At 42.5% G+C, this 26811-nt stretch overlaps 2 protein-coding genes across 3 annotated transcripts in view; both read right to left on the bottom strand.

The window, feature by feature from the left end:
- Spn (protein phosphatase 1 regulatory subunit spinophilin) overlaps positions 1-12454 on the bottom strand; it is a 340216-nt gene extending 327762 nt beyond the window's left edge. For both annotated transcript variants that reach the window (XM_071688241.1, XM_071688240.1), the window contains exon 1: positions 12336-12454. The gene's annotated coding sequence lies outside the window, so the exon portion shown is untranslated. The remainder of the gene's footprint in view (positions 1-12335) is intronic.
- Positions 12455-16392: 3938 nt separating this feature from the next.
- Positions 16393-26811, bottom strand: part of stmA (Protein EFR3 homolog stmA) — a 106213-nt gene continuing 95794 nt past the window's right edge. The window contains exons 19-20 of the mRNA XM_071688237.1: positions 22185-22343; positions 16393-21218 (exon numbers count right to left, since the gene is read on the bottom strand). Of these exons, the coding sequence (XP_071544338.1) occupies positions 21054-21218; positions 22185-22343 (324 nt within the window). The 3' untranslated portion in view covers positions 16393-21053. The remainder of the gene's footprint in view (positions 21219-22184; positions 22344-26811) is intronic.

Genomic DNA, 26811 nt, shown 5'->3' with positions numbered 1-26811 from the left:
GCGAGGTAGCGCAAGGAAACAGACGAAAGAAATGGCCCAACCCCCCCCCCCCATACACATGTACATACACACGTCCACACACGCAAATATACATACCTACACAGCTTTCCATGGTTTACCCCGGACGCTTCACATGCCTTAATTCAATCCACTGACAGCACGTCAACCCCTGTATACCACATCGCTCCAATTCACTCTATTCCTTGCCCTCCTTTCACCCTCCTGCATGTTCAGGCACTCACACACACATTCCTCAAAATCCATTTCCACACACCATCTCTGCGAACAATCATCCTAGCCCACGCCTGCAACCATACAACTTGTTGGAACCATATTCCTCAACATACCATTTTTGCTTTCCGGATATGTTCTCACTCCACATTTTTCAAGGCTCCCAAAATTTCGCCCCCCACCCTATGATCCACTTCCGCTCCATGTTTCCGCTGACAGATCCACTCCCAGAATCTAACCTTCACTTCCTCCGTTCTCCATCAAACTCACCTCCCAATTACTTGACCCTCACCCTACTGTACCTAAAACCTTGCTTTATTCAATATTATATATATATAATATATATAAACACACACAGACAAACAATATACATGTACATAATTCCACTGTCTGCCTTATTCATTCCCATCGCCACTCGCCCACATGGATAACAACCCCCTCCCCCCTCATGTGTGGGTAGCGCTAGAAGACAACAAAGGCCCCATTGTCAACACAGTCCTAGCTGCACCGATCACACAAAATCCTTTTCACTCCATCTTTCCACCTCCAATTTGGTCTCCCTCTTCTCCTCGTTCCCTCCACCTCCGACACATATATCCTCTTGGTCAATCTTTCCTCACTCATTCTCTCCATGTGCCCAAACCATTTCAAAACACCCTCTTCTGCTCTCTCAACCACGCTCTTTTTATTTCCACACATCTCTCTTACCCTTACGTTACTTACTCGATCAAACCACCTCACACCACACATTGTCCTCAAACATCTCATTTCCAGCACATCCATCCTCCTGCGAACAACTCTATCCATAGCCCACGCCTCGCAACCATACAACATTGTTGGAACCACTATTCCTTCAAACATACCCATTTTTGCTTTCCGGGATAATGTTCTCGACTTCCACACATTTTTCAAGGCTCCCAAAATTTTCGCCCCCTCCCCCACCCTATGATCCACTTCCGCTTCCATGGTTCCATCCGCTGACAGATCCACTCCCAGATATCTAAAACACTTCACTTCCTCCAGTTTTTCTCCATTCAAACTCACCTCCCAATTGACTTGACCCTCAACCCTACTGTACCTAATAACCTTGCTCTTATTCACATATATATATATATATATATATATATATACACACACAGACATATACATATATACACATGTACATAATTCACACTGTCTGCCTTTATTCATTCCCATCGCCACCTCGCCACACATGGAATAACAACCCCCTCCCCCCTCATGTGTGCGAGGTAGCGCTAGGAAAAGACAACAAAGGCCCCATTCGTTCACACTCAGTCTCTAGCTGTCATGTAATAATGCACCGAAACCACAGCTCCCTTTCCACATCCAGGCCCCACACAACTTTCCATGGTTTACCCTAGGCGCTTCACATGCCCTGGTTCAATCCACTGACAGCACGTCGACCCCGGTATAACACATCGATCCAATTCACTCTATTCCTTGCCCGCCTTTCACCCTCCTGCATGTTCAGGCCCCGATCACACAAAATCTTTTTCACTCCACCTTTCCACCTCTAATTTGGTCTCCCACTTCTCCTCGTTTCCTCCACCTCCGACACATATATCCTCTTGGTCAATCTTTCCTCACTCATTCTCTCCATGTGCCCAAACCATTTCAAAACACCCTCTTCTGCTCTCTCAACCACGCTCTTTTTATTTCCACACATCTCTCTTACCTTTACATTACTTACTCGATCAAACCACCTCACACCACACATTGTCCTCAAACATCTCATTTCCAGCACATCCATCCTCCTGCGCACAACTCTATCCATAGCCCACGCCTCGCAACCATACAACATTGTTGGAACCACTATTCCTTCAAACATACCCATTTTTGCTTTCCGAGATAATGTTCTCGACTTCCACACATTCTTCAAGGCTCCCAGGATTTTCGCCCCCTCCCCCACACTATGATCCACTTCCGCTTCCATGGTTCCATCCGCTGCCAGATCCACTCCCAGATATCTAAAACACTTTACTTCTTCCAGTTTTTCTCCATTCAAACTTACCTCCCAATTGACTTGACCCTCAACCCTACTGTACCTAATAACCTTGCTCTTATTCACATTCACTCTTAACTTTCCTCTTTCACACACTTTACCAAACTCAGTCACCAGCTTATGCAGTTTCTCACATGAATCAGCCACCAGCGCTGTATCATCAGCAAACAACAACTGATTCACTTCCCAAGCTCTCTCATCCACAACAGACTTCATACTTGCCCCTCTTTCCAAAACTCTTGCATTCACCTCCCTAACAAACCCATCCATAAACAAATTAAACAACCATGGAGACATCACACACCCCTGCCGCAAACCTACATTCACTGAGAACCAATCACTTTCCTCTCTTCCTACACGTACACATGCCTTACATCCTCGATAAAAACTTTTCACTGCTTCTAACAACTTGCCTCCCACACCATATATTCTTAATACCTTCCACAGAGCATCTCTATCAACTCTATCATATGCCTTCTCCAGATCAATAAATGCTACATACAAATCCATTTGCTTTTGTAAGTATTTCTCACATACATTCTTCAAAGCAAACACCTGATCCACACATCCTCTACCACTTCTGAAACCACACTGCTCTTCCCCAATCTGATGCTCTGTACATGCCTTCACCCTCTCAATCAATACCCTCCCATATAATTTACCAGGAATACTCAACAAACTTATACCTCTGTAATTTGAGCACTCACTCTTATCCCCTTTGCCTTTGTACAATGGCACTATGCACGCATTCCGCCAATCCTCAGGCACCTCACCATGAGTCATACATACATTAAATAACCTTACCAATCAGTCAACAATACAGTCACCCCCTTTTTTAATAAATTCCACTGCAATACAATCCAAACCTGCTGCCTTGCCGGCTTTCATCTTCCGTAAAGCTTTTACTACCTCTTCTCTGTTTACCAAATCATTTTCCCTAACCCTCTCACTTTGGACACCACCTCGACCAAAACACCCTATATCTGCCACTCTATCATCAAACACATTCAACAAACCTTCAAAATACTCACTCCATCTCCTTCTCACATCACCACTACTTGTTATCACCTCCCCATTAGCGCCCTTCACTGAAGTTCCCATTTGTTCCCTTGTCTTACGCACTTTATTTACCTCCTTCCAAAACATCTTTTTATTCTCCCTAAAATTTAATGATACTCTCTCACCCCAACTCTCATTTGCCCTCTTTTTCACCTCTTGCACCTTTCTCTTGACCTCCTGCCTCTTTCTTTGATACATCTCCCACTCATTTGCATTATTTCCCTGCAAAAATCGTCCAAATGCCTCTCTCTTCTCTTTCACTAACAATCTTACTTCTTCATCCCACCACTCACTACCCTTTCTAATGTGCCCACTCCCACTCTTCTCATGCCACAAGCGTCTTTTGCGCAAGCCATCACTGCTTCCCTAAATACATCCCATTCCTCCCCCACTCCCCTTACCTCCTTTGTTCTCACCTTTTTCCATTCTGTACTCAGTCTCTCCTGGTACTTCCTCACACAGGTCTCCTTCCAAGCTCACTTACTCTCACCACTCTCTTCACCCCAACATTCTCTCTTCTTTTCTGAAAACCCCCACAAATTTTCACCTTCGCCTCCACAAGATAATGATCAGACATCCCTCCAGTTGCACATCTCAGCACATTAACATCCAAAAGTCTCTCTTTCGTGCGTCTATCAATTAACACGTAATCCAATAACGCTCTCTGGACATCTCTCCTACTTACATACGTATACTTATGTATATCTTGCTTTTTAAACCAGGTATTCCCAATCACCAGTCCTTTTTCAGCACATAAATCTACAAGCTCTTCACCATTTCCATTTACAACACTGAACACTCCATGTACACCAATTATTCCCTCAACTGCCACATTACTCACCTTTGCATTCAAATCACCCATCACTATAACCCGGTCTCGTGCATCAAAACCACTAACACACTCATTCAGCTGCTCCCAAAACACTTGCCTCTCATGATCTTTCTTCTCATGCCCAGGTGCATATGCACCAATAATCACCCATCTCTCTCCATCAACTTTCAGTTTTACCCATATCAATCTAGAATTTACTTTCTTACATTCTATCACATACTGCCACAACTCCTGATTCAGGAGTAGTGCTACTCCTTCCCTTGCTCTTGTCCTCTCACTAACCCCTGACTTTACTCCCAAGACATTCCCAAACCACTCTTCCCCTTTACCCTTGAGCTTCGTTTCACTCAGAGCCAAAACATCCAGGTTCCTTTCCTCAAACATACTACCTATCTCTCCTTTTTTCTCATCTTGGTTACATCCACACACATTTAGACACCCCAATCTGAGCCTTCGAGGAGGATGAGCAGTCCCCGCGTGACTCCTTCTTCTGTTTCCCATTTTAGAAAGTTAAAATACAAGTTAACCCAACTACCGAGCGCTTGACTGGATATGCAAATGAATCAGTAAGAGAGAGAGAGAGAGAGAGAGAGAGAGAGAGAGAGAGAGAGAGAGAGAGAGAGAGAGAGAGAGAGAGAGAGAGATGTGTGTCATAACTCTACAGGAAATACCATGATAATTACGACATCGTAACGTTTCGTCGTAACTCCGGGTCACCAGTACGACCTCTGACGACGACCCCCATGGAAACGAATGCATGATCTTTTGAGCGTGGTCGTACGACCCTAGAGCGCGAAGGTACGACCTTTGAGTGGGAAGTATGACCCTTGAGCACCACGGTATGACTCATGTGTTTAACTCATGTGTCTTCCCAAGGGTGTGGTCGTACTGTACCGTCGTGTTCAAGTGTCGTACCGTCGTGTTCAAGGGTCGTATACCGTCGTGTTCAAGGGTCGTATACCGTCGTGTTCAAGTGTCGTACCGTCGTGTTCAAGGGTCGTGTACCGTCGTGTTCAAGGGTCGTATACCGTCGTGTTCAAGGGTCGTATACCGTCATGTTCAAGGGTCGTATACCGTCGTGTTCAAGGGTCGTATACCGTCGTGTTCAAGGGTCGTATACCGTCGTGTTCAAGGGTCGTATACCGTCGTGTTCAAGGATCGTATACCGTCGTGTTCAAGGGTCGTATACCGTCGTGTTCAAGGGTCGTATACCGTCATGTTCAAGGGTCGTATACCGTCGTGCTCAAGGGTGGTATACCGTCGTGTTCAAGGGTCGTATACCGTCGTGATATAGGGTCGTATACCGTCGTGTTCAAGGGTCTTATACCGTCGTGCTCAAGGGTCGTATACCGTCGTGCTGAAGGGTGGTATACCGTCGTGTTCAAGGGTCGTATACCGTCGTGTTCAAGGGTCGTATACCGTCGTGCTCAAGGGTGGTATACCGTCGTGTTCAAGGGTCGTATACCGTCGTGTTCAAGGGTCTTATACCGTCGTGCTCAAGGGTCGTATACCGTCGTGCTCAAGGGTGGTATACCGTCGTGTTCAAGGGTCGTATACCGTCGTGTTCAAGGGTCGTATACCGTCTTGTTCAAGGGTCGTATACCGTCGTGTTCATGGGTCGTATACCGTCGTGCTCAAGGGTGGTATAACGTCGTGTTCAAGGGTCGTATACCGTCGTGTTCAAGGTTCGTATACCGTCGTGTTCAAGGGTCGTATACCGTCGTGTTCAAGGGTCGTATACCGTCGTGCTCAAGGGTCGTATACCGTCGTGTTCAAGGGTCGTATACCGTCGTGTTCAAGGGTCGTATACCATCGTGTTCAAGGGTCGTATACCGTCGTGTTCAAGGGTCGTATACCGTCGTGTTCATGGATCGTATACCGTCGTGTTCAAGGGTCGTATACCGTCGTGTTCAAGGGTCGTATACCGTCGTGTTCAAGGGTATTATCATATTCTAATTTACAAAAACTGATTAGAAAATCTAGATCAAGCTAAATATCTAATGTCTATTTCAAATGACAGGAACTGTCAAAAATTGATTGACGGGAAGTAAACCTCAGTACGACCCTTGTGGTGACGACCCCCTCCCTCCCTCCCTCCCTCCCCCAGTGATGCTGTTATCATATCTATATTGATAACAAGAAGGATTCCTTATCTTAATGAAATGTTACTCTCACGAATATATATATATATATATATATATATATATATATATATATATATATATATATATATATATATATATATATATATATGTGTGTGTGTGTGTGTGTGGACGTGTATGTATATACATGTGTATGTGGGTGGGTTGGGCCATTCCTTCGTCTGTTCCCTTGCGCTACCTCGCTAACGCGGGAGACAGCGACAAAAAATTATAATAATAATAATAATAATAATAATAATAATAACAATGGAATATATATATATATATATATATATATATATATATATATATATATATATATATATATATATATATATATATATATATATATATATCAAATATATATATATATATATATATATATATATATATATATATATATATATATATATATATATATATATATATATATATATATTTGAATAGTGTGGGTGTCCTCTCTCTCTCTCTCTCTCTCTCTCTCTCTCTCTCTCTCTCTCTCTCTCTCTCTCTCTCTCTCTCTCTACTCTCTCTCTCTCTCTCTCTACTCTCTCTCTCTCTCTCTCTCTCTCTCTCTCTCTCTCTCTCTCTCTCTCTCTCTCTAGCACCTTTCCCTGTCCCACTTACATCTGCTTTCACTTTCCCTTCCGTGGCCCCGCCCGCCACACACAGGTTCGAGCCTGTGTCTTCCTGGTGGTCGTACAGCCAAGTTCAACTGGAAGGTCACAAAGTTCTACTAAAAAAAAGTTCCAAACTGGATCTTTTAAAGGGGAAAACGTTCACATAACGGGGTAATGTAACTGAGATAACGGATAATGTAATTCAGATAACGGGGTAATGTAATTCAGATAAAGGGATAATATAATTCAGACAACGGGATAATGGGTAATGTACTTCAGATAACGGGATAATGTAATTCAGATAACAGGTAATGTAATTCAGATGACGGGTATTGTAATTCAGATAACGGGGTAATGTAGTTGAGATAAGGAGATAATGTAATTCAGATAACGGGTAATGTAATTCAGATAAAAAGATAATGTAATTCAGATAATGGGATAATGTAATTCAGATAACGGGTAATGTAATTCAGATAACGGGGTAATATAATTCAGATAAAGGGGTAATGTAATTCAGATAATGGGTAATGTAATTCAGATAACGAGATAATGTAATTCAGATAACGGGTAATGTAATTCAGATACCGAGATAATGTAATTCAGATGATGGGTAATGTAATTCAGATAACGGGGTTATGTAATTCAGATAACGAGATAATGTAATTCAGATAATGGGTAATGTAATTCAGATAACGGGGTAATGTAATTCAGATAATGGATAATGTAATTCAGATAACGGGTAATGTAATTTAGATAACGAGATAATGTAATTCAGATAATGGGTAACGTAATTCAGATAACAGGATAATGTAATTCAGATAATGGGTAATGTAATTCAGATAACTGGGTAATGTAATTCAGATAATGGATAATGTAATTCAGATAACGGGTAACGTAATTCAGATAACGGGATAATGTAATTCAGATAACGGGGTAATGTAATTCAGATAATGGGGTAATGTAATCAGATAACGGGGAAATGTAATTCAGATAATGGGGTAATGTAATTCAGATAACGGGATAATGTAAATCAGATAACGGATAATGTAATTCAGATAACGGGTAATGTAATTCAGATAACGGGGAAATGTAATTCAGATAATGGGGTAATGTAATTCAGATAACGGATAATGTAATTCAGAAACGGGATAATGTAATTCAGATAACGGGATAATGTAATTCAGATAACGGGATAATGTAATTCAGATAACGGGGTAATGTAATTCAGATAACGGGTAATGTAATTCAGATAACGGGGAAATGTAATTCAGATAATGGCGTAATGTAATTCAGATAACGAGATAATATAATTCAGATAACGGGTAATGTAATTAAGATAACGGGTAATGTAATCAAGATAACGGGAAATGTAATTAAGATAACAGGGTAATTAAGTTAACGGGTAATGTAATTCAGATAACCTGGATAATGTAATTCAGATAACGAGACAATGAAATTCAGATAACGGGTAATGTAATTCAGATAACGGGTAATGTAATTCAGATAAAAAAAGTAATTCAGATAACGGGATAATGTAATTGAGATAACACGATAATGTAATTCAGATAACGGGTAATGTAATTCATATAACGGGTAATGTAATTCAGATAACGGAATAATGTAATTCAGATAATGGGTAATGTAATTCAGATAATGGGTAATGTAATTCAGATAAAGGGGTAATGTAATTCAGATAATGGATAATGTAATTCAGATAACGGGTAATGTAATTCAGATAACGGGTAATGTAATTCAGATAACGAGATAATATAATTCAGATAACGGGTAATGTAATTCAGATAACGGGTAATGTAATTCAGATAACGAGATAATATAATTCAGATAACGGGTAATGTAATTCAGATAACGGGTAATGTAATTCAGATAACGGGGGTAATGTAATTCAGATAACGGGTAATGTAATTCAGATAACGGGTAATGTAATTCAGATAACGGGTAATGTAATTCAGATAACGGGGGTAATGTAATTCAGATAACGGGTAATGTAATTCAGATAACGGGTAATGTAATTCAGATAACGGGTAATGTAATTCAGATAACGGGTAATGTAATTCAGATAACGGGTAATGTAATTCAGATAACGGGTAATGTAATTATGTGGTGATAACTGATCTTAATGCAATTAATGTAATCTTATTTCATGTTCTTCCCTTATTGCAAAGCTTTATTTTGGACACGAACGCACGACCAGCGAGCACGAACGCACGACCAGCGGGCACGAACGCACGACCAGCGAGCACGAACGCACGACCAGCGAGCACGAACGCACGACCAGCAAGCACGAACGCACGACCAGCAAGCACGAACGCACGACCAGCGGACACGAACGCACGACCAGCGAGCACGAACGCACGACCAGCGGACACGAACGCACGACCAGCGAGCACGAACGCACGACCAGCGGACACGAACGCACGACCAGCAAGCACGAACGCACGACCAGCAAGCACGAACGCACGACCAGCGGACACGAACGCACGACCAGCGAGCACGAACGCACGACCAGCGGGCACGAACGCACGACCAGCGAGCACGAACGCACGACCAGCGGACACGAACGCACGACCAGCGGACACGAACGCACGACCAGCGAGCACGAACGCACGACCAGCGAGCACGAACGCACGACCAGCAAGCACGAACGCACGACCAGCGAGCACGAACGCACGACCAGCGGACACGAACGCACGACCAGCGAGCACGAACGCACGACCAGCGAGCACGAACGCACGACCAGCGAGCACGAACGCACGACCAGCAAGCACGAACGCGCGACCAGCGGGCACGAACGCACGACCAGCAAGCACGAACGCACGACCAGCGAGCACGAACGCACGACCAGCGAGCACGAACGCACGACCAGCAAGCACGAACGCACGACCAGCGGACACGAACGCACGACCAGCGGACACGAACGCACGACCAGCGAGCACGAACGCACGACCAGCGAGCACGAACGCACGACCAGCAAGCACGAACGCACGACCAGCGAGCACGAACGCACGACCAGCGGACACGAACGCACGACCAGCGAGCACGAACGCACGACCAGCGAGCACGAACGCACGACCAGCGAGCACGAACGCACGACCAGCAAGCACGAACGCGCGACCAGCGGGCACGAACGCACGACCAGCAAGCACGAACGCACGACCAGCGAGCACGAACGCACGACCAGCGAGCACGAACGCACGACCAGCAAGCACGAACGCACGACCAGTAAGCACGAACGCACGACCAGCAAGCACGAACGCACGACCAGCGGGCACGAACGCACGACCAGCAAGCACGAACGCACGACCAGCGAGCACGAACGCACGACCAGCAAGCACGAACATACCCTAGGGCACTAATGAGGCGACATTTGACCTCTGACCCTCAGAGGCGAGGTCAAATGCCACACGAAATATTCGTGTGCACGACCATACGCCACAGCGGTGCGTGTGAGAGAAATGGGCGAACTGGTCAATGCGTTTGGAGTTATCGCTCTTAATGCGCCAGATGTTAAAGGTCAAACTTGCCCACCAGATCTATCTATCGTTCAGTGCGAGAGAAATAGATGATCTTCATGTTACAACTTCAGGTGTTCACTTTGGTGAACTTCAGGTGTTCACTCTGAGCACGACGGTATACGACCCTTGAACACGACGGTATACGACCCTTGTGCACGACGGTATACGACCCTTGAACACGACGGTATACGACCCTTGAACACGACGGTATACGACCCTTGAACACGACGGTATACGACCCTTGAACACGACGGTATACGACCCTTGAACACGACGGTATACGACCCTTGAACACGACGGTATACGACCCTTGAACACGACGGTATACGGCCCTTGAACACGACGGTATACGACCCTTGAACACGACGGTATACGACCCTTGAACACGACGGTATACGACCCTTGAACACGACGGTATACGACCCTTGAACACGACGGTATACGACCCTTGAACACGACGGTATACGACCCTTGAACACGACGGTACGATCTCATACCTTCGTACAAGTCTATGTACCGTCGAGAATCTAGTGATTAATATAATCACAAAACCTTCCACGGTACACATAGGATTAATGTGAGGTAGAGACACGTGTGACACACGTTCATGTGTTGTTATACACCAGCAACGTTACGACCACCCCCCCCCCCCCCCCCCGCCATTACTCTGGCTGGGCGCCAAACGACTCTCTCTCTCTCTCTCTCTCTCTCTCTCTCTCTCTCTCTTCCCCCTATGCAACAACATGCCACTTCCTCGTGGTGTCTCCCCCCCCCCCCTGTGTTTGTATAGGGGGAGAGTGAGTGAGTGAGTGAGTGAGTGAATGAGAGTGAGTGTGAGTGAATGAGAGTGAGTGTGCGTGAATGAGAGTGAGTGTGAGTGAATGAGAGTGAGTGAGTGAGTGAGTGAGTGAGAATGAGTGAGTGAGTGAGTGAGTGTGAGTGAATGAGAGTGAGTGAGTGAGTGTGAGTGAATGAGAGTGAGTGAGTGAGTGAGAGGGGGAGGAGGGGGGTGTGTATATTTCTCCTCCCCAGCTGGTGAATGACGACCCCCCCTCCCCCCCCACCACCAGAGAGGCGTGCGGGGGGAGAGTGATGGATTGAGGAGGGGGGAGGAGGACGACGTGGTGGATTGAGGAGGGAGGAGGAGGACGACGTGGTGGATTGAGGAGGAGGAGGGACGACGTGGTGGATTGAGGAGGGAGGAGGAGGACGACGTGGTGGATTGAGGAGGGAGGAGGGGGACGACGTGGTGGATTGAGGAGGGAGGAGGGGGACGACGTGGTGGATTGAGGAGGGAGGAGGAGGACGACGTGGTGGATTGAGGAGGGAGGAGGGGGACGACGTGGTGGATTGAGGAGGGAGGAGGAGGACGACGTGGTGGATTGAGGAGGAGGAGGGACGACGTGGTGGATTGAGGAGGGAGGAGGAGGACGACGTGGTGGATTGAGGAGGGAGGAGGGGGACGACGTGGTGGATTGAGGAGGGAGGAGGAGGACGACGTGGTGGATTGAGGAGGGGGAGGAGGACGACGTGGTGGTGTCAGGTCGTCGTCTCCTCCTTGCCAATTCGCCTCTTTTGAACGACGACCCCCCCTCTCTCACGTCATCACTCCTCCCCCTCCCCCCGGGGGGGAGGGGGAGGAGTCGTGGCGTCAGAGGACCCCAGGGTTCGGTCCCCCCCCCCCTCCCGGCCTCCTCGGCTGGTCGTTGTGGTTGAACGTCCACGCGCCCTTTGGCAACTCGGCGCGCCTCAACCCGCAGGCCGGGTTCGAGTCATAATATTACTAATACCTTATACCCGATGGGGGAGCCTTATACTACCCTCCCCCCCCCGAACTTCCCGCCATGCACTTGACCTTCTCCCCACCCGGCACTACCGGGCTCCGCCGCCACTTACCCTGACGAGGGAATGGGAGTAAGAAAAGATCCTTGTGGTGTCGAGGTATTCAAACAGTGGGAGAGCACCCGCGCGCACACCTTCCCCCCACCACACTCAGCACGACACTGCTGTACGACAGCTGCTCCCGCTTTGTTCCGCTGCCGCCGCCGCGCCACGCCAGAGCCATCTATTGGCCGTCACCCTCACTAGAAATTCAATATTCCCACTTCTCGCCATTGAAATATAGAGGAGGGTTGCATGCTCTTAAAGGGATATGGGTTGGTCTCTGTGGTCATCAGGCGTGATATAGACACGCCCACAACTGTTGTGTTATGTATATAAATACGAAATAAATATTGTCACAAAGGGAATAAATGTATACATCTGCCAAGGCATCTCACCTACCATGGAGAGAGGGAAGAGGATATATATATATATATATATATATATATATATATATATATATATATATATATATATATATATATATATACAAACTCATATATTGCAAAGTACGTGTAGTTTTCCAGCCTTGTGATGACTAAAGTGGATGGTTCATTCTGTGTGATAATGGCTCATGTCATTGTGATAAGCATCGCGATATACTATTTTTACGGGCCAGGGTTCGAACCCCAGAGAAAGACAGATGCAACTCACCTATTTGTTGCCTGGTTTCCCCGATGGGAAGCCTCAATGATAATCTTTCATTACCTGTGGGTAAATCTTAACACCAAGGAGAACTTAACTAACATTAACTCTCGTCTTGGTCCACAACATTCATAGAACTTTGATTAAGTTCTTAATTAAAAATAATCTTAAGATGACTGCCAGTCCTAACTAAGTATGATGCAGGGGTCAAACATGAGCACTGCAGTCATCATGAGAGGCTATACACAGCCACAATGTTGACCTAGAGAAACACTAAGTCATTAATGTACCATCAAGAACTGGGTCATACACCAAACCTGATCATTTCTTTATTAATCATTATCTTCAACTACATACAAATATAGTCCCTAACAACCTGACTTACTTGTACTACACACATACACACACACACACACACATATATATATATATATATATATATTTTTACCAACTTGATATCACTACTGCAATATTAGAAGGGAATGAGTTTGCTTAATAGGTTACTAATACTTCTGATTGACTTGGCTTGTACCATTACTGATTCATTTTTGGATTTTTAAAATATAGAATGTGCTAGATCCAAATAGCTATACTATTACTTTATCCAACAAATACAATTTTTTCTGCTATGTTTATGCAAAACTGCACATCTTTGCCTTACTTAGACCACCAAATCTGTTAAGTCAAAAATTTCTCCATTGCTTTTATTTCTGCAGGTGGCCTTTTTTTCTTTATTACTGACGCTAATGCAGGGAACGATAATCAAATAGGAAAAAAAATCAAATTGAAATTTTATACTGAAACTCACATGTTTTTGACATTTCATAAGTATAGATTTCACAGTTTTATTGCAAATGTATGTGTCACATATTGGAGCTGGCATCCTCTCTGGGGTACTACATTATTCTAGTTGTGAACATATTTTAGGTAAGATTACTGAAAGGAAAGAGTGGGTTACAAAATAAAACCATCCATACAAAAACTGCAGAAGCTGGTGACTGAGTTTGGTAAAGTGTGTGGAAGAAGAAAGTTGAGAGTAAATGTGAATAAGAGCAAGGTTATTAGGTACAGTAGGGGTGAGGGTCAAGTCAATTGGGAGGTGAGTTTGAATGGAGAAAAACTGGAGGAAGTGAAGTGTTTTAGATATCTGGGAGTGGATCTGTCAGCGGATGGAACCATGGAAGCGGAAGTGGATCATAGGGTGGGGGAGGGGGCGAAAATTTTGGGAGCCTTGAAAAATGTGTGGAAGTCGAGAACATTATCTCGGAAAGCAAAAATGGGTATGTTTGAGGGAATAGTGGTTCCAACAATGCTGTATGGTTGCGAGGCGTGGGCTATGGATAGAGATGTGCGCAGGAGGATGGATGTGCTGGAAATGAGATGTTTGAGGACAATGTGTGGTGTGAGGTGGTTTGATCGAGTAAGTAACGTAAGGGTAAGAGAGATGTGTGGAAATAAAAAGAGCGTGGTTGAGAGAGCAGAAGAGGGTGTTTTGAAATGGTTTGGGCACATGGAGAGAATGAGTGAGGAGAGATTGACCAAGAGGATATATGTGTCGGAGGTGGAGGGAACGAGGAGAAGAGGGAGACCAAATTGGAGGTGGAAAGATGGAGTGAAAAAGATTTTGTGTGATCGGGGCCTGAACATGCAGGAGGGTGAAAGGAGGGCAAGAAATAGAGTGAATTGGAGTCATGTGGTATACAGGGGTTGACGTGCTGTCAGTGGATTGAAGCAAGGCATGTGAAGCGTCTGGGGTAAACCATGGAAAGCTGTGTAGGTATGTATATTTGCGTGTGTGGACGTGTGTATGTACATGTGTATGGGGGGGGGGGTTGGGCCATTTCTTTCGTCTGTTTCCTTGCGCTACCTCGCAAACGCGGGAGACAGCGACAAAGTATAAAAAAAAAAAAAAAAAAAAAAAAAAAAGCTTAATGTTTCATGTTAGCCAAGATGGCGTGGACAACTTAAGTTGTAATATACGATGTGTGGTAATAAAGTGTGTGATTAAGAGAGCAGAAGAGGGTGTATTGAAATGGTTTGGGCACATGGAGAGAATGAGTGAGGAAAGATTGACCAAGAGGATATATGTGTCAAAGGTGGAGGGAACGAGGAGAAGTGGGAGACCAAATTGGAGGTGGAAAGATGGAGTGAAAAAGATTTTGAGTGATCGGGGCCTGAACATGCAGGAGGGTGAAAGGCGTGCAAAGAATAGAGTGAATTGGATCAATGTGGTATACCAGGGTCGACGTGCTGTCAGTGGATTGAACCAGGGCATGTCAAGCGTCTGGGGTAAACCATGGAAAGTTCTGTGGGGCCTGGATGTGGAAAGGGAGCTGTGGTTTCGATGCAGTACACATAACAGCTAGAGACTGAGTGTGAATGAATGTGGCCTTTTTTCTCTGCTTTCCTGGCCCTGTCTCGCTGGAGGTTGGGGTAGCAATGCTATTTCCTGTTGGGTGGGTAGCAAGGAAGTATAATCATAAAAATAATATACCCCAGCCTCAAACAGGTACCTATTTTATCAACCAATCCCTGGGGTGGTTGAACAGCTAGAATGGCTGTGGACTGACTGCCATCACCAGAATTCAAACTTATGTGCTTGACCCCGGGCGGCCTGTGAATGCATCATGGCCAGGAATGCTAACCGCTAAGGTTCTTAAATTAAAACTTAAAACTTAACTAATCCACAGATTCAACTCATTGGCTTGGCTTTCTTCTACACTATCTTTACGTTTGTTTATCAACACCGCAATCCCAGTTCAGTGGGATTGATCAGGTATATACAGCCCCTATTATGTCACTCAACCTTCCTGTTTTACAACCTCAATCCATACCCAGTGAGTTATGATGAAACAAAATATTACAAACTTATAAAAGCATTTGCAAGTTCTCATGTCACATACTAGGTTGACTCATCAATGCATTTGATCTTGTTCATCAATAGTCATAAACTATTACAAGGGGCGAGTCCTCATACATTACAAACAAGTGTCCTTTCCCATAGTCTACATGTGGACACTCGCCACACAAGGACTGACCATCATGGTACATCCATTCCCTAAACAGAGAAGCTGTGGAATTCTCTTCCACCTTTTGTCTTTTCCTCTTACCATAATCTTTCTACTTTGCCAGCAAAGTCAACAAACACCTGGGAGCTTTTCTTTCTTTCTCACACCCAATCTTTCAACCTATGATAAACATTACATAGTCAGATTTTGCCAGTCATTCTTCATAACTTCAAATATGGATACATATGATAGCTATAACTGGCTCTCTGTTGGGGGACAAAATTATAAAAGAAAGAAATACTCAGCTTCACTGAGCAGCTTTGTGTTTTGCCATGCATGCATGATAATCCACACCAGACATTGCCATTATCACATGTACAAGGACAAAATCATGATTGATAATAATGCATATCAGTGGTTTTATCTGCCTTTATTCCACAGCTCACCATGCTACAACAATTAACAATTAAGTGTACATTACCTTGAACTGATGTATAATATACACACAAACACATGCATGAACACATCTACACACATACACACGTATATTTTCACATGCATAGTATTAAATACCAGCATCTGGAAACCATATTATCTCCTTTTTCGAAATGAGTGAATTCCTTCATTTCCATAACAAATGCATAAACTCCACCTTAAAAACAAAAATGTGTTCATTTGGTGTGAACAAGAGCTTGCTGTCTAGGGTCTTAAACTAGTATCTTACATTCAGCTTATGACAAAGAGGAAAGACATTTGCAGTTGAATGCAATAATGCTTCAGTAATTGGTCCAAACAAACTGTAAATATTGCTAAACTGTTTAAAGAAGTACTAATATTTCAAAAATACATCATATGCCCTTTTCTGTTTCTTAATTACTTATAAATTCATAATCTGATTTTTAAGGGGATTCTATGCAGTGATGGATGTCGTGCTGAGTTGTTTGAAATATGGCTCAACTGGATAATGTGAGGACAGAGAACATCAGTTTCAGAATGTTAGTGGTCCCAATGTTAAATAGACGAACTAAACTCAAGCAGGTGCCATCTACCAATTAAAACAAGCTTATTTATGGATAAATACAGTAACCAAAATGTAGTTAGAAGAATCTACATCCATCTTCCTCTGTGATTTGAGAAATGAGGTCAGTGAAACATAGAGATCATACTTGACAAAGTTAACCTTCTCTTTTTGCCAGTATCATATCCAAAACTATGCTGGAAAGCCATGTTGCAATCTAAACTTTCATTGTCTTACACACCACATTGCATCTGTTTACTATCATTTCCTCCAATACTAACAACTCAGGACTCAACCAATATCACTACAATCACATATTGAAGTATATCCATATGCTAAACCATCACAACAGTCATTCCTTACTTTAAACAACTGTGTCGTCATCAAACTGATTTATCCCTTTCATATACATCACTATTTTCCCTAAGTCTTTTACAGAGGTAAACTTCACTTACTTTAATCATGGTGATCTAACAATCTTAACAATCCATTTATATAAACAGCAAGTTCTACACAGTCATATGTATACCATAGTAGGCTATACGATACATTTCAAAACTTGATACCTTTGGATAATAAAAACATGTTTAAGTTCAGTCTGCAATTTTACATAACAAGAGTGCTCTGTAAAAAAAAAAAAAAAAAAATGTGCTAAAGTAATCTGTCACTTTAAAACCCCACCGTCACCATGAAGATAATTAAAACATCTTATACACAATACATTATGATTATTTCTTTGGTAACCTATGAAAAACCCCTAACTTAAACTGCTAATGAAGAAATTTTGCAATAAGCAACATAACACAAACATCATCAAAGGTATATATTCAAGCTAGTGAATAAAGAAGTGGAAAACTACGAGCTTCATATGACTGCATAATAACAGCTCCCTTGACACATTCACCAAATGATAACTTCATAAAGAGCTGCAGGTATACATAAAAGTGCAGAAGTTAATTCTATACATGAAACTGTGACCTCAAAGTAGTTCATTACATAAGGAACATCTTCACTCATGACTCCTGACCCAAAAAATCTATTCACAGTTTTGAAGACAAATACAACCAAATGAATTAGTAGGTACATTTATTAAATACACAAACAAGTAAACAGTTGTGGTAAGAATACATTGTGCCCTTCAGTGTTCATGAAATACACGTTTGCTAAGGAATATGTTATGATAACATTTCCACATAAGTTTCTAAATGAGCTTGAAACACTAAAAAATAAAGACATTCATCTACAAATTTGCTATTTGTGAAGTATTTGTGAAAATATTATTATTCATTATTGTGATATACGTTGATGTAAATGAGGTAAATAATTCTACAAGGATCTTGCTGGAGGCACATTCTAGACTAGATATTCCTACACTTTTGAATCTGTCAACCCCATCACAGTCTTACCGAGCCTTCATCAACCCCAATCACATATTCAGTAAACAATAATCATATATACATATAAAAATTTTATTACTATTATACTTGATCGCCGTTTCCTGCGTCAGTGAGGTAGCACCAGGAATCATATGAAGAATGGACCATCCACTCATATACATGCATATACATATATATATACATTCACACACACACATATACATATCAATATATACATACATATACATATGCATACACAGACATATACACACATGTACATAATTCATAATTTCTTGCCTTCATCCATTCCTGGCGCTGCCCCATCCCAAAGAAAACAGAATTGCTACCCCCTGCTTCAGCAAGGTAGCACCAGTATGAAAGAGAGAAAGTATACCAGCCTTGACAGGATCTACAGCCACTTCAGTTTCATGAATGAGGTGCACCAGAATTGTCTTTGCTGTAAACTATTCAAAGCTTCTTAACACCATGACTGTTAAAAACACTGTCATCACAGCTGAGTGCATTAATGTTGTTGATGAGATGTTCACATTGTTCCACTGCAGCATCCTTTGCATGCACAAACATCCCTATATTAGCTTGCTTGTGACTGCAGATTGCCAGTTCTTGTTTTGCACCAAAAAGTTATTGACGTCACTTATTCTTCTTTGCTCCTAAAACCTTTGCCCCCTCCCCGACCCTGTGACTCACTTCTGCTTCCATGGTTCCATTCACTGCCAAGTCCACTCCCAGATATCTAAAACACTTCACTTTCTCCAACCTTTCTCTAAGGGCATGGGCTAAATAAAGAGTTGTACGGAGGAGGGTGGATGTGTTGGAAAGAAATGTTTGAGGACAATATGTGGTGTGAGGTGGTTTGATCGAGTAAGTAATGAAAGGGTAAGGAAGATGTGTGGAAATAAAAAGTGTGGTTGAGAGAGCAGAAGAGGGTGTATTGAAATGGTTTGGTCACATGGAGAGAATGAGTGAGGAAAGATTGACAAAGAAGATATATGTGTCAGAGTTGGAGGGAAAAAGGAGAAGTGGGAGACCAAAATGGAAGTGGAAGAATGGGGTGAAAAACATTTTGAGTGATTGGGGCCTAAACATACAGGAGGGTGAGAGGCGTGCAAGGAACAGAGTGAATTGGAATGATCTGGTATACTGGGGTCAACGTGCTGTCAATGGACTGAACCAGGGAATGTGAAATGTCTAGGGTATACCATAGAAAATCTGTGTGGCCTGGATGTGCACAGGAAGTCACTATTTCGGTGCATTAGACATGACAGCTAAAGACTGAGTGTGAACGAATGTGGCATTTTTTGTCTGTTTTCCTGGCACCACCTTGCTGAAGCAAGGAGTAGTGATACTGTTTCCTGTGGGGCGGGGGAAGCGCCACGAATGGATGAAGGCAAGCAAGTATGAAAATGTACATGTGGATATATGTATATGTCTGTGTATGTTGATATGTATATGTATGTATATGGCTATTTATGTATATAAATGTGTATATGAGTGGATGGGCCATTCTTGATCTGTTTTCTGGCGCTACCTCGCTGATGTGAGAAACAGCGATCAAGTATAATAAATATGTATATAGATGTTGGAAAGGATCACAATTTTGCACGTGATCAAGATATTCCTATGAGTCCACGGGGAAAATGAAACACAAAAAGTTCCTAAGTGCACATGTTTACCAAATGGCGTCCTAGCTTCGTCTCTTCGATGTATATCAACTGACTGCTATATTTCTCTCTTGTGTCTCCCCTGATGATGTGATTATTACACGAAAGTGCACTTGGGAACTTCTCGTGTTTCATTTTCCCCATGGACTCATAGGAATATATATACATATGTGTATATGAGTGGATGGGCCATTCTTTGTCTGTTTCCTGGCACTACCTCACTGATGCAGGAAACAGCAATCAATTATAGTAATAATAAAAAATACAACACAAGAATTTCAAACATCCATGATCAGTCATACACACTCATGTGAAAATGAAAATATACATACCATGCACATTTCTGACTAACATATATATATATATAATACAGTACCTACCTTCATATATATTAATACAGAAGTCTGATCCATTTCTGTGTCACTACAAAATATTAACAACAGTAAATAATTTTGAAGATCAAGAACAATGTATTGTGATATACGGTTTGTGATATATAATGGTGAATTTTCCTTTATGATTGATTATTGAGAAAATTACCTCATCAAAGTCTGTGAGAGAAATGAACTCTAAATTGTGATAATTATGAGGGTCATACGTAGAAAACATTGAAACTGTATTTCTGTAGTAAATTCCTAATTAGATATGGATGTCCTTTATGCTTGTCTTTGATCTCTTAACTGGCTATACACATATTAACGTGATCGGTACACCTATCAAAGGGCACACACATCTAAGGAGGATGCCATATTCGTACTTGCTCTGAGAGTAGTTACAGAGATTGCTTGTCAACTTTTATGACACAGAAACAGCAGATCTATGTGTCTCCAACAGACTCTACAACATAGCTGCTCATGATCTAAAACAAGTGGGTGTATTCTATGGAGTGTGATGACAACTAAGCTTAAGGTGATTTACAATCACATACGGAAACTTCTTAGTATTTTGTACAGATTATCACTTTCTTATATCAAACAGCGAAAGATAAAGAAAAACTTTGAGACTTAATAGATATATATATCAGGATACGGCAGTTGGTAGTTTGAAGATGGGGAGGTGAGCCCAGCAGCAGTGTCACAGGACAACGCAGCAGTTGGTTGTGCTGGTGGACACGTTGGGGGAAGCCGGCTGAAAATCTCAGTCAGCTTATTCTGAAGAGTATCTGGTTGCTGGAACACAAAAAATGGGTTATTACTGTGTGTCAAAAGAATATACATATCTTCACCTGCACCAGAGCTCTCACTTCCTTAAATTCTTCTCTGTTGCATGATTCTACTCTTACATGAAAGATTTCCCAATATCTTTACTGATCAGAATTCCCAAATGCCTGAACTCATTTAAGAACTTCTCATTCTCCTCCATTCAGATTACAATAATATTATAAAATATAAGAGAATATTCACAATTTCACATGCATTAAAGCCCTACTTTTTTATACATTTTTTGCTGTTTCCTGCAGTAGTGAGGCACCACCAAGAACACATGATAAAAGCCTCATTCACTCACGTCCATTCTCTAGCTGTCATGTGTCATGTAATGAAACACCAGCTCCCTATCCACAACTAGACCCTGAAAACTGTACCATAGTTTCCCACAGCTACATCGGATGCCCTACCTACACCTCACATTCTCCATGGTATTACTTTATTCTCAAACAATGGGTTTCCTCTCTCATCATTAATGACCATCACTTCCAACTACCTTAACGTATTAAGAAAATATAAGTATGACTTCCTATCTCTTTCAAAAACAAGAACCCTGGTATTGCCTGCATTTCCCTCAAAATTCATCAGATTACAAAGGGATAATGACTCACTACCTTTCAAAGATAATTTCTTTTTTTAATACCTGCTCATCTTTTCCTGTCTCACTGAGTAGCACTAATAACAAATGACAGAATATTTGAAGGAAAGTCCTCACTTGGCTCCTGTTCTCCTTTTAAAAAGTTAATACAAAAGTGGAGATTTCCAGGCCCCTGCTTCTTCTCCTTAGACAACTTTTACAACACACAGGAGATGCACGGGAAGTATCTTTCTCCTAATTCTCTAAAAATTGAAAAAAAAAATTATAAAGCCCTTCATCTTCCCATATGTCTTCTAGGGTGTAATGTGAATAAACTGTACACCATAACTAACCTTGGCCTGAATCTTTGCCACGAGGGCTTCAAAAGACTCTGTCATGAAGGCTTCAGTGATCTTCTTGCGACGTTCCTCTTCCATCTTCCTCTTCTGCTCAGGACTCTCTGTCAACACCTTCTTGAGTGATTCAAAGGTGATCTCTTCCTCTAGTGAGCGCTGTAAGGATATGAAAATCTGCAGAACATGTTCAGTGACTGCCTACCAACTCATACATTTGTTACTTATATATTATACATTATCACTGTTTCCCATGTCAGTGAGGTAGCACTAGAAAACAGATGAAGAATGGCCCATCCACTCATATACATTTATTTTTTCATTATTACACTTTGTCGCTCTCTCTCGCGTAAGCGAGGTAGCGCAATATACATAAACACATTTGTATCATCTTGAATAATTTTGCATGTTGACTTTGCTATCACAATCATGAAGTATATGTTCTCTATCAGTATCAAGACACAGGTATGTGAAGTATATGTGAAAAGCAAGATGATTATTTCTTAAAGAAAATGGAAAGGAAGAGCATAGTAGAAAAAAAAAGAAGAAAAGCTTAAATGAACAGAAAGCAGCAATATAATATATCATTTCTATCATACTTTGTCGCTGTCTCCCGCGTTAGCGAGGAAACCCAAGGGAACAGACGAGAGAATGGCCCAATCCACCCACATATACATGCATATACATACACGCTCACACATGCACATTTATATTCATTCATTATACTTTGTCGCTGTCTCCTGCATTAGCAAGGTAGCGTAGGGAAACAGACAAAAGAATGGCCCAACCCACCCACATACACATGTATATACATACACGTCCACACATGCACATATACATACCTATACATCTCAACGTATACATATATATATATATATACACACAGACATATACATATATACACACAGACATATACATATATACACATGTACATAAGGCATGTGTACGTGTAGGAAGAGAGGAAAGTGATTGGTTCTCAGTGAATGTAAGTTTGCGGCAGGGGTGTGTGATGTCTCCATGGTTGTTTAATTTGTTTATGGATGGGGTTGTTAGGGAGGTGAATGCAAGAGTTTTGGAAAGAGGGGCAAGTATGCAGTCTGTTGGGGATGAGAGAGCTTGGGAAGCGAGTCAGTTGTTGTTCGCTGATGATACAGCGCTGGTGGCTGATTCATGTGAGAAACTGCAGAAGCTGGTGACTGAGTTTGGTAAAGTGTGTGAAAGAAGAAAGTTAAGAGTAAATGTGAATAAGAGCAAGGTTATTAGGTACAGTAGGGTCGAGGGTCAAGTCAATTGGGAGGTAAGTTTGAATGGAGAAAAACTGGAGGAAGTAGAGTGTTTTAGATATCTGGGAGTAGATCTGGCAGCAGATGGAACCATGGAAGTGGAAGTGAATCATAGGGTGGGGGAGGGGGCAAAAATCCTGGGAGTAGATCTGGCAGCGGATGGAACCATGGAAGCGGAAGTGAATCATAGGGTGGGGGAGGGGGCAAAAATCCTGGGAGCCTTGAAGAATGTTTGGAAGTCGAGAACATTATCTCGGAAAGGAAAAATGGGTATGTTTGAAGGAATAGTGGTTCCAACAATGTTGAATGGTTGCGAGGCGTGGGCTATGGATAGAGTTGTGCGGAGGAGGATGGATGTGCTGGAAATGAGATGTCTAAGGACAATATGTGGTGTGAGATGGTTTGATCGAGTAAGTAATAACAGGGTAAGAGAGATGTGTGGAAATAAAAAGAGTGTGGTTGAGAGAGCAGAAGAGGGTGTTTTGAAATGGCTTTGGACACATGGAGAGAATGAGTGAGGAAAGATTGACCAAGAGGATATATGTGTCGGAGGTGGAGGGAACGAGGAGAAGTGGGAGACCAAACTGGAGGTGGAAAGATAGAATGAAAAAGATTTTGAGTGATCGGGGCTTGAACATGCAGGAGGGTGAAAGGCGGGCAAGGAATAGAGTGAATTGGATCGATGTGGTATACTGGGGTTGACATGCCGTCAATGGATTGAATCAGGGCATGTGAAGCGTCTGGGGTAAACCATGGAAAGTTCTGTGGGGCCTGGATGTGGAAAGGGAGCTGTGGTTTCAGGCATTATTACATGACAGCTAAGGCTGAGTGTGAACGAATGGGGCCTTTGTTGTCTTTTCCTAGTGCTACCTCGCACACATGAGGGGGGAGGGGGATGTTATTCCATGTGTGGTGATGGGAATAAATGAAGGCAGACAGTATGAAGTATGTACATGTGTATATATGTATATGTCTGTGTGTATATATATATGTGTACATTGAGATGTATAGGTATGTATATTTGCATGTGTAGACGTATATGTATATACATGTGTATGGGGGTGGGTTGGGCCATTTCTTTCGTCTGTTTCCTTGCGCTACCTCGCAAATGCGGGAGACAGCGACAAAGCAAAATAAATAAAATAAATATTTATTATACATTATCACTATTTCCCATGTCAGTGAGGTAGCACTAGAATACAGACGAAGAATGGCCCATCCACTCATATACATGTTTTTTTTTTATTATATTACTTTGTCGCTGTCTCCCGCGTTAGCGAGGTAGCGCAATATACATAAACACGTTTGTATCATCTTGAATAATTTTGCATGTTGACTTTGCTATCACATTCATGAAGTATATGTTCTCTATCAGTATCAAGACAGGTATATGAAGTATATGTGAAAAGCAAGATGATTATCTCTTAAAGAAAATGGAAAGGAAGAGCATAGTGGGAAAAAAAAGAAGAAAAGCTTAAATGAACAAAAAGCAGCAATATAATATATCATTTCTATCATACTTTGTCGCTGTCTCCCGCGTTAGCGAGGAAGCCCAAGGAAACAGACGAGAGAATGGCCCAACCCACCCACATACACATGTACATACATACACGCTCACACTTGCACATTTATATTCATTCATTATACTTTGTCCCTGTCTCCTGCATTAGCGAGGTAGCGTAGGGAAACAGACAAAAGAATGGCCCAACCCATCCACATACACATGTATATACATACACGTCCACACATGCACATATACATACCTATACATCTCGACGTATACATATATATATATACACACACAGACATATACATATATACACATGTACATAATTCATACTGTCTGCCCTTATTCATTCCTGTTGCCACCCCACCACACGTAAAATGACAACCTCCTCCCCCCCTATGTGTGTGAGGTAGCGCTTGGAAAAGACAACAAGGCTACATTCGTTCACACTCAGTCTCTAGCTGTCATGTATAATGCACTAAAACCACAGCTCCCTTTCCACATCCAGGCCCCACAAAACTTTCCATGGTTTACCCCAGACGCTTCACATGCCCTGGTTCAATCCACTGACAGCACGTCGACCCCGGTATAACACATCGATCCAATTCACTCTATTCCTTGCACACCTTTCACCCTCCTGCATGTTCAGGCCCCGATTACAAAAAATCTTTTTCACTCCATCTTTCCACCTCCAATTTGGTCTCCCACTTCTCGTTCCCTCCACCTCCGACACATATATCCTCTTGGTCAATCTTTCCTCACTCATTCTCTCCATGTGACCAAACCATTTCAAAACACCCTCTTCTGCTCTCTCAACCAAACTCTTTTTATTACCATACATCTCTTACCCTTTCATTACTTACTCGATCAAACCACCTCACACCACATATTGTCCTCAAACATCTCATTTCCACCACATCCACCCTCCTCCACACAACTCTATCTGTAGCACACGTCCCGCAACCATATAACATTGTCGGAACCACTGTTCCTTCAAACATACCCATTTTTGCTCTCCGAGATAATGTTCTTGACTTCCATACATTTTTCAATGCTCCCAGAACTTTCGCCCCCTCCCCCACCCTATGATTCACTTCCGCTTCCATGGTTCCAACCGCTGCCAAATCCACTCCCAGATATCTAAAACACTTTACTTCCTCCAGTTTTTCTCCATTCAAACTTACCTCCAAATTGACTTGTCCCTCAACCCTACTGTACCTAATAATCTTGCTCTTATTCACATTTACTCTCAGCTTTCTTCTTTCACACACTTTACCAGACTCAGTCACCAGCTTCTGTAGTGTCTCACTTGAAATCAGCCACCAGCGCTGTATCATCAGCGAACAACAACTGACTCACTTTCCAAGCTCTCTCATCCACAACAGACTGCATCCTTGCCCCTCTTTCCAATACTCTTACATTCACCTCCCTAAGAACCCCATCCATAAACAAATTAAACAACCATGGAGACATTACGCACACCTGCCGCAAACCAACATTCACTGAGAACCAATCACTTTCCTCTCTTCCAACTCATACAAATGTTTTACATCCTGGATAAAAACTTTTCACTGCTTCTAACAACTTGCCTCCCACACCATATATTTTTAATACCTTCCACAGAGCATCTCTATCAACTCTATCATATGCCTTCTCCAGATCCATAAATGCTACATACAAATCCATTTGCTTTTCTAAGTGTTTCTCACATACATTCTTCAAAACAAACACCTGATCCACACATTCTCTACCACTTCTGAAACCACACTGCTCTTCCCCAATCTGATGCTCTGTACATGCCTTCACCCTCTCAATCAATACCCTCCCATATAATTTA

This window comes from Panulirus ornatus, chromosome 45, assembly GCF_036320965.1.
Source record: "Panulirus ornatus isolate Po-2019 chromosome 45, ASM3632096v1, whole genome shotgun sequence".
NCBI lineage: Eukaryota > Metazoa > Arthropoda > Malacostraca > Decapoda > Palinuridae > Panulirus > Panulirus ornatus.
The sequence above is the reverse complement of the archived record's forward strand: the minus strand, read 5'-3'. Positions and strand labels throughout refer to the sequence as shown.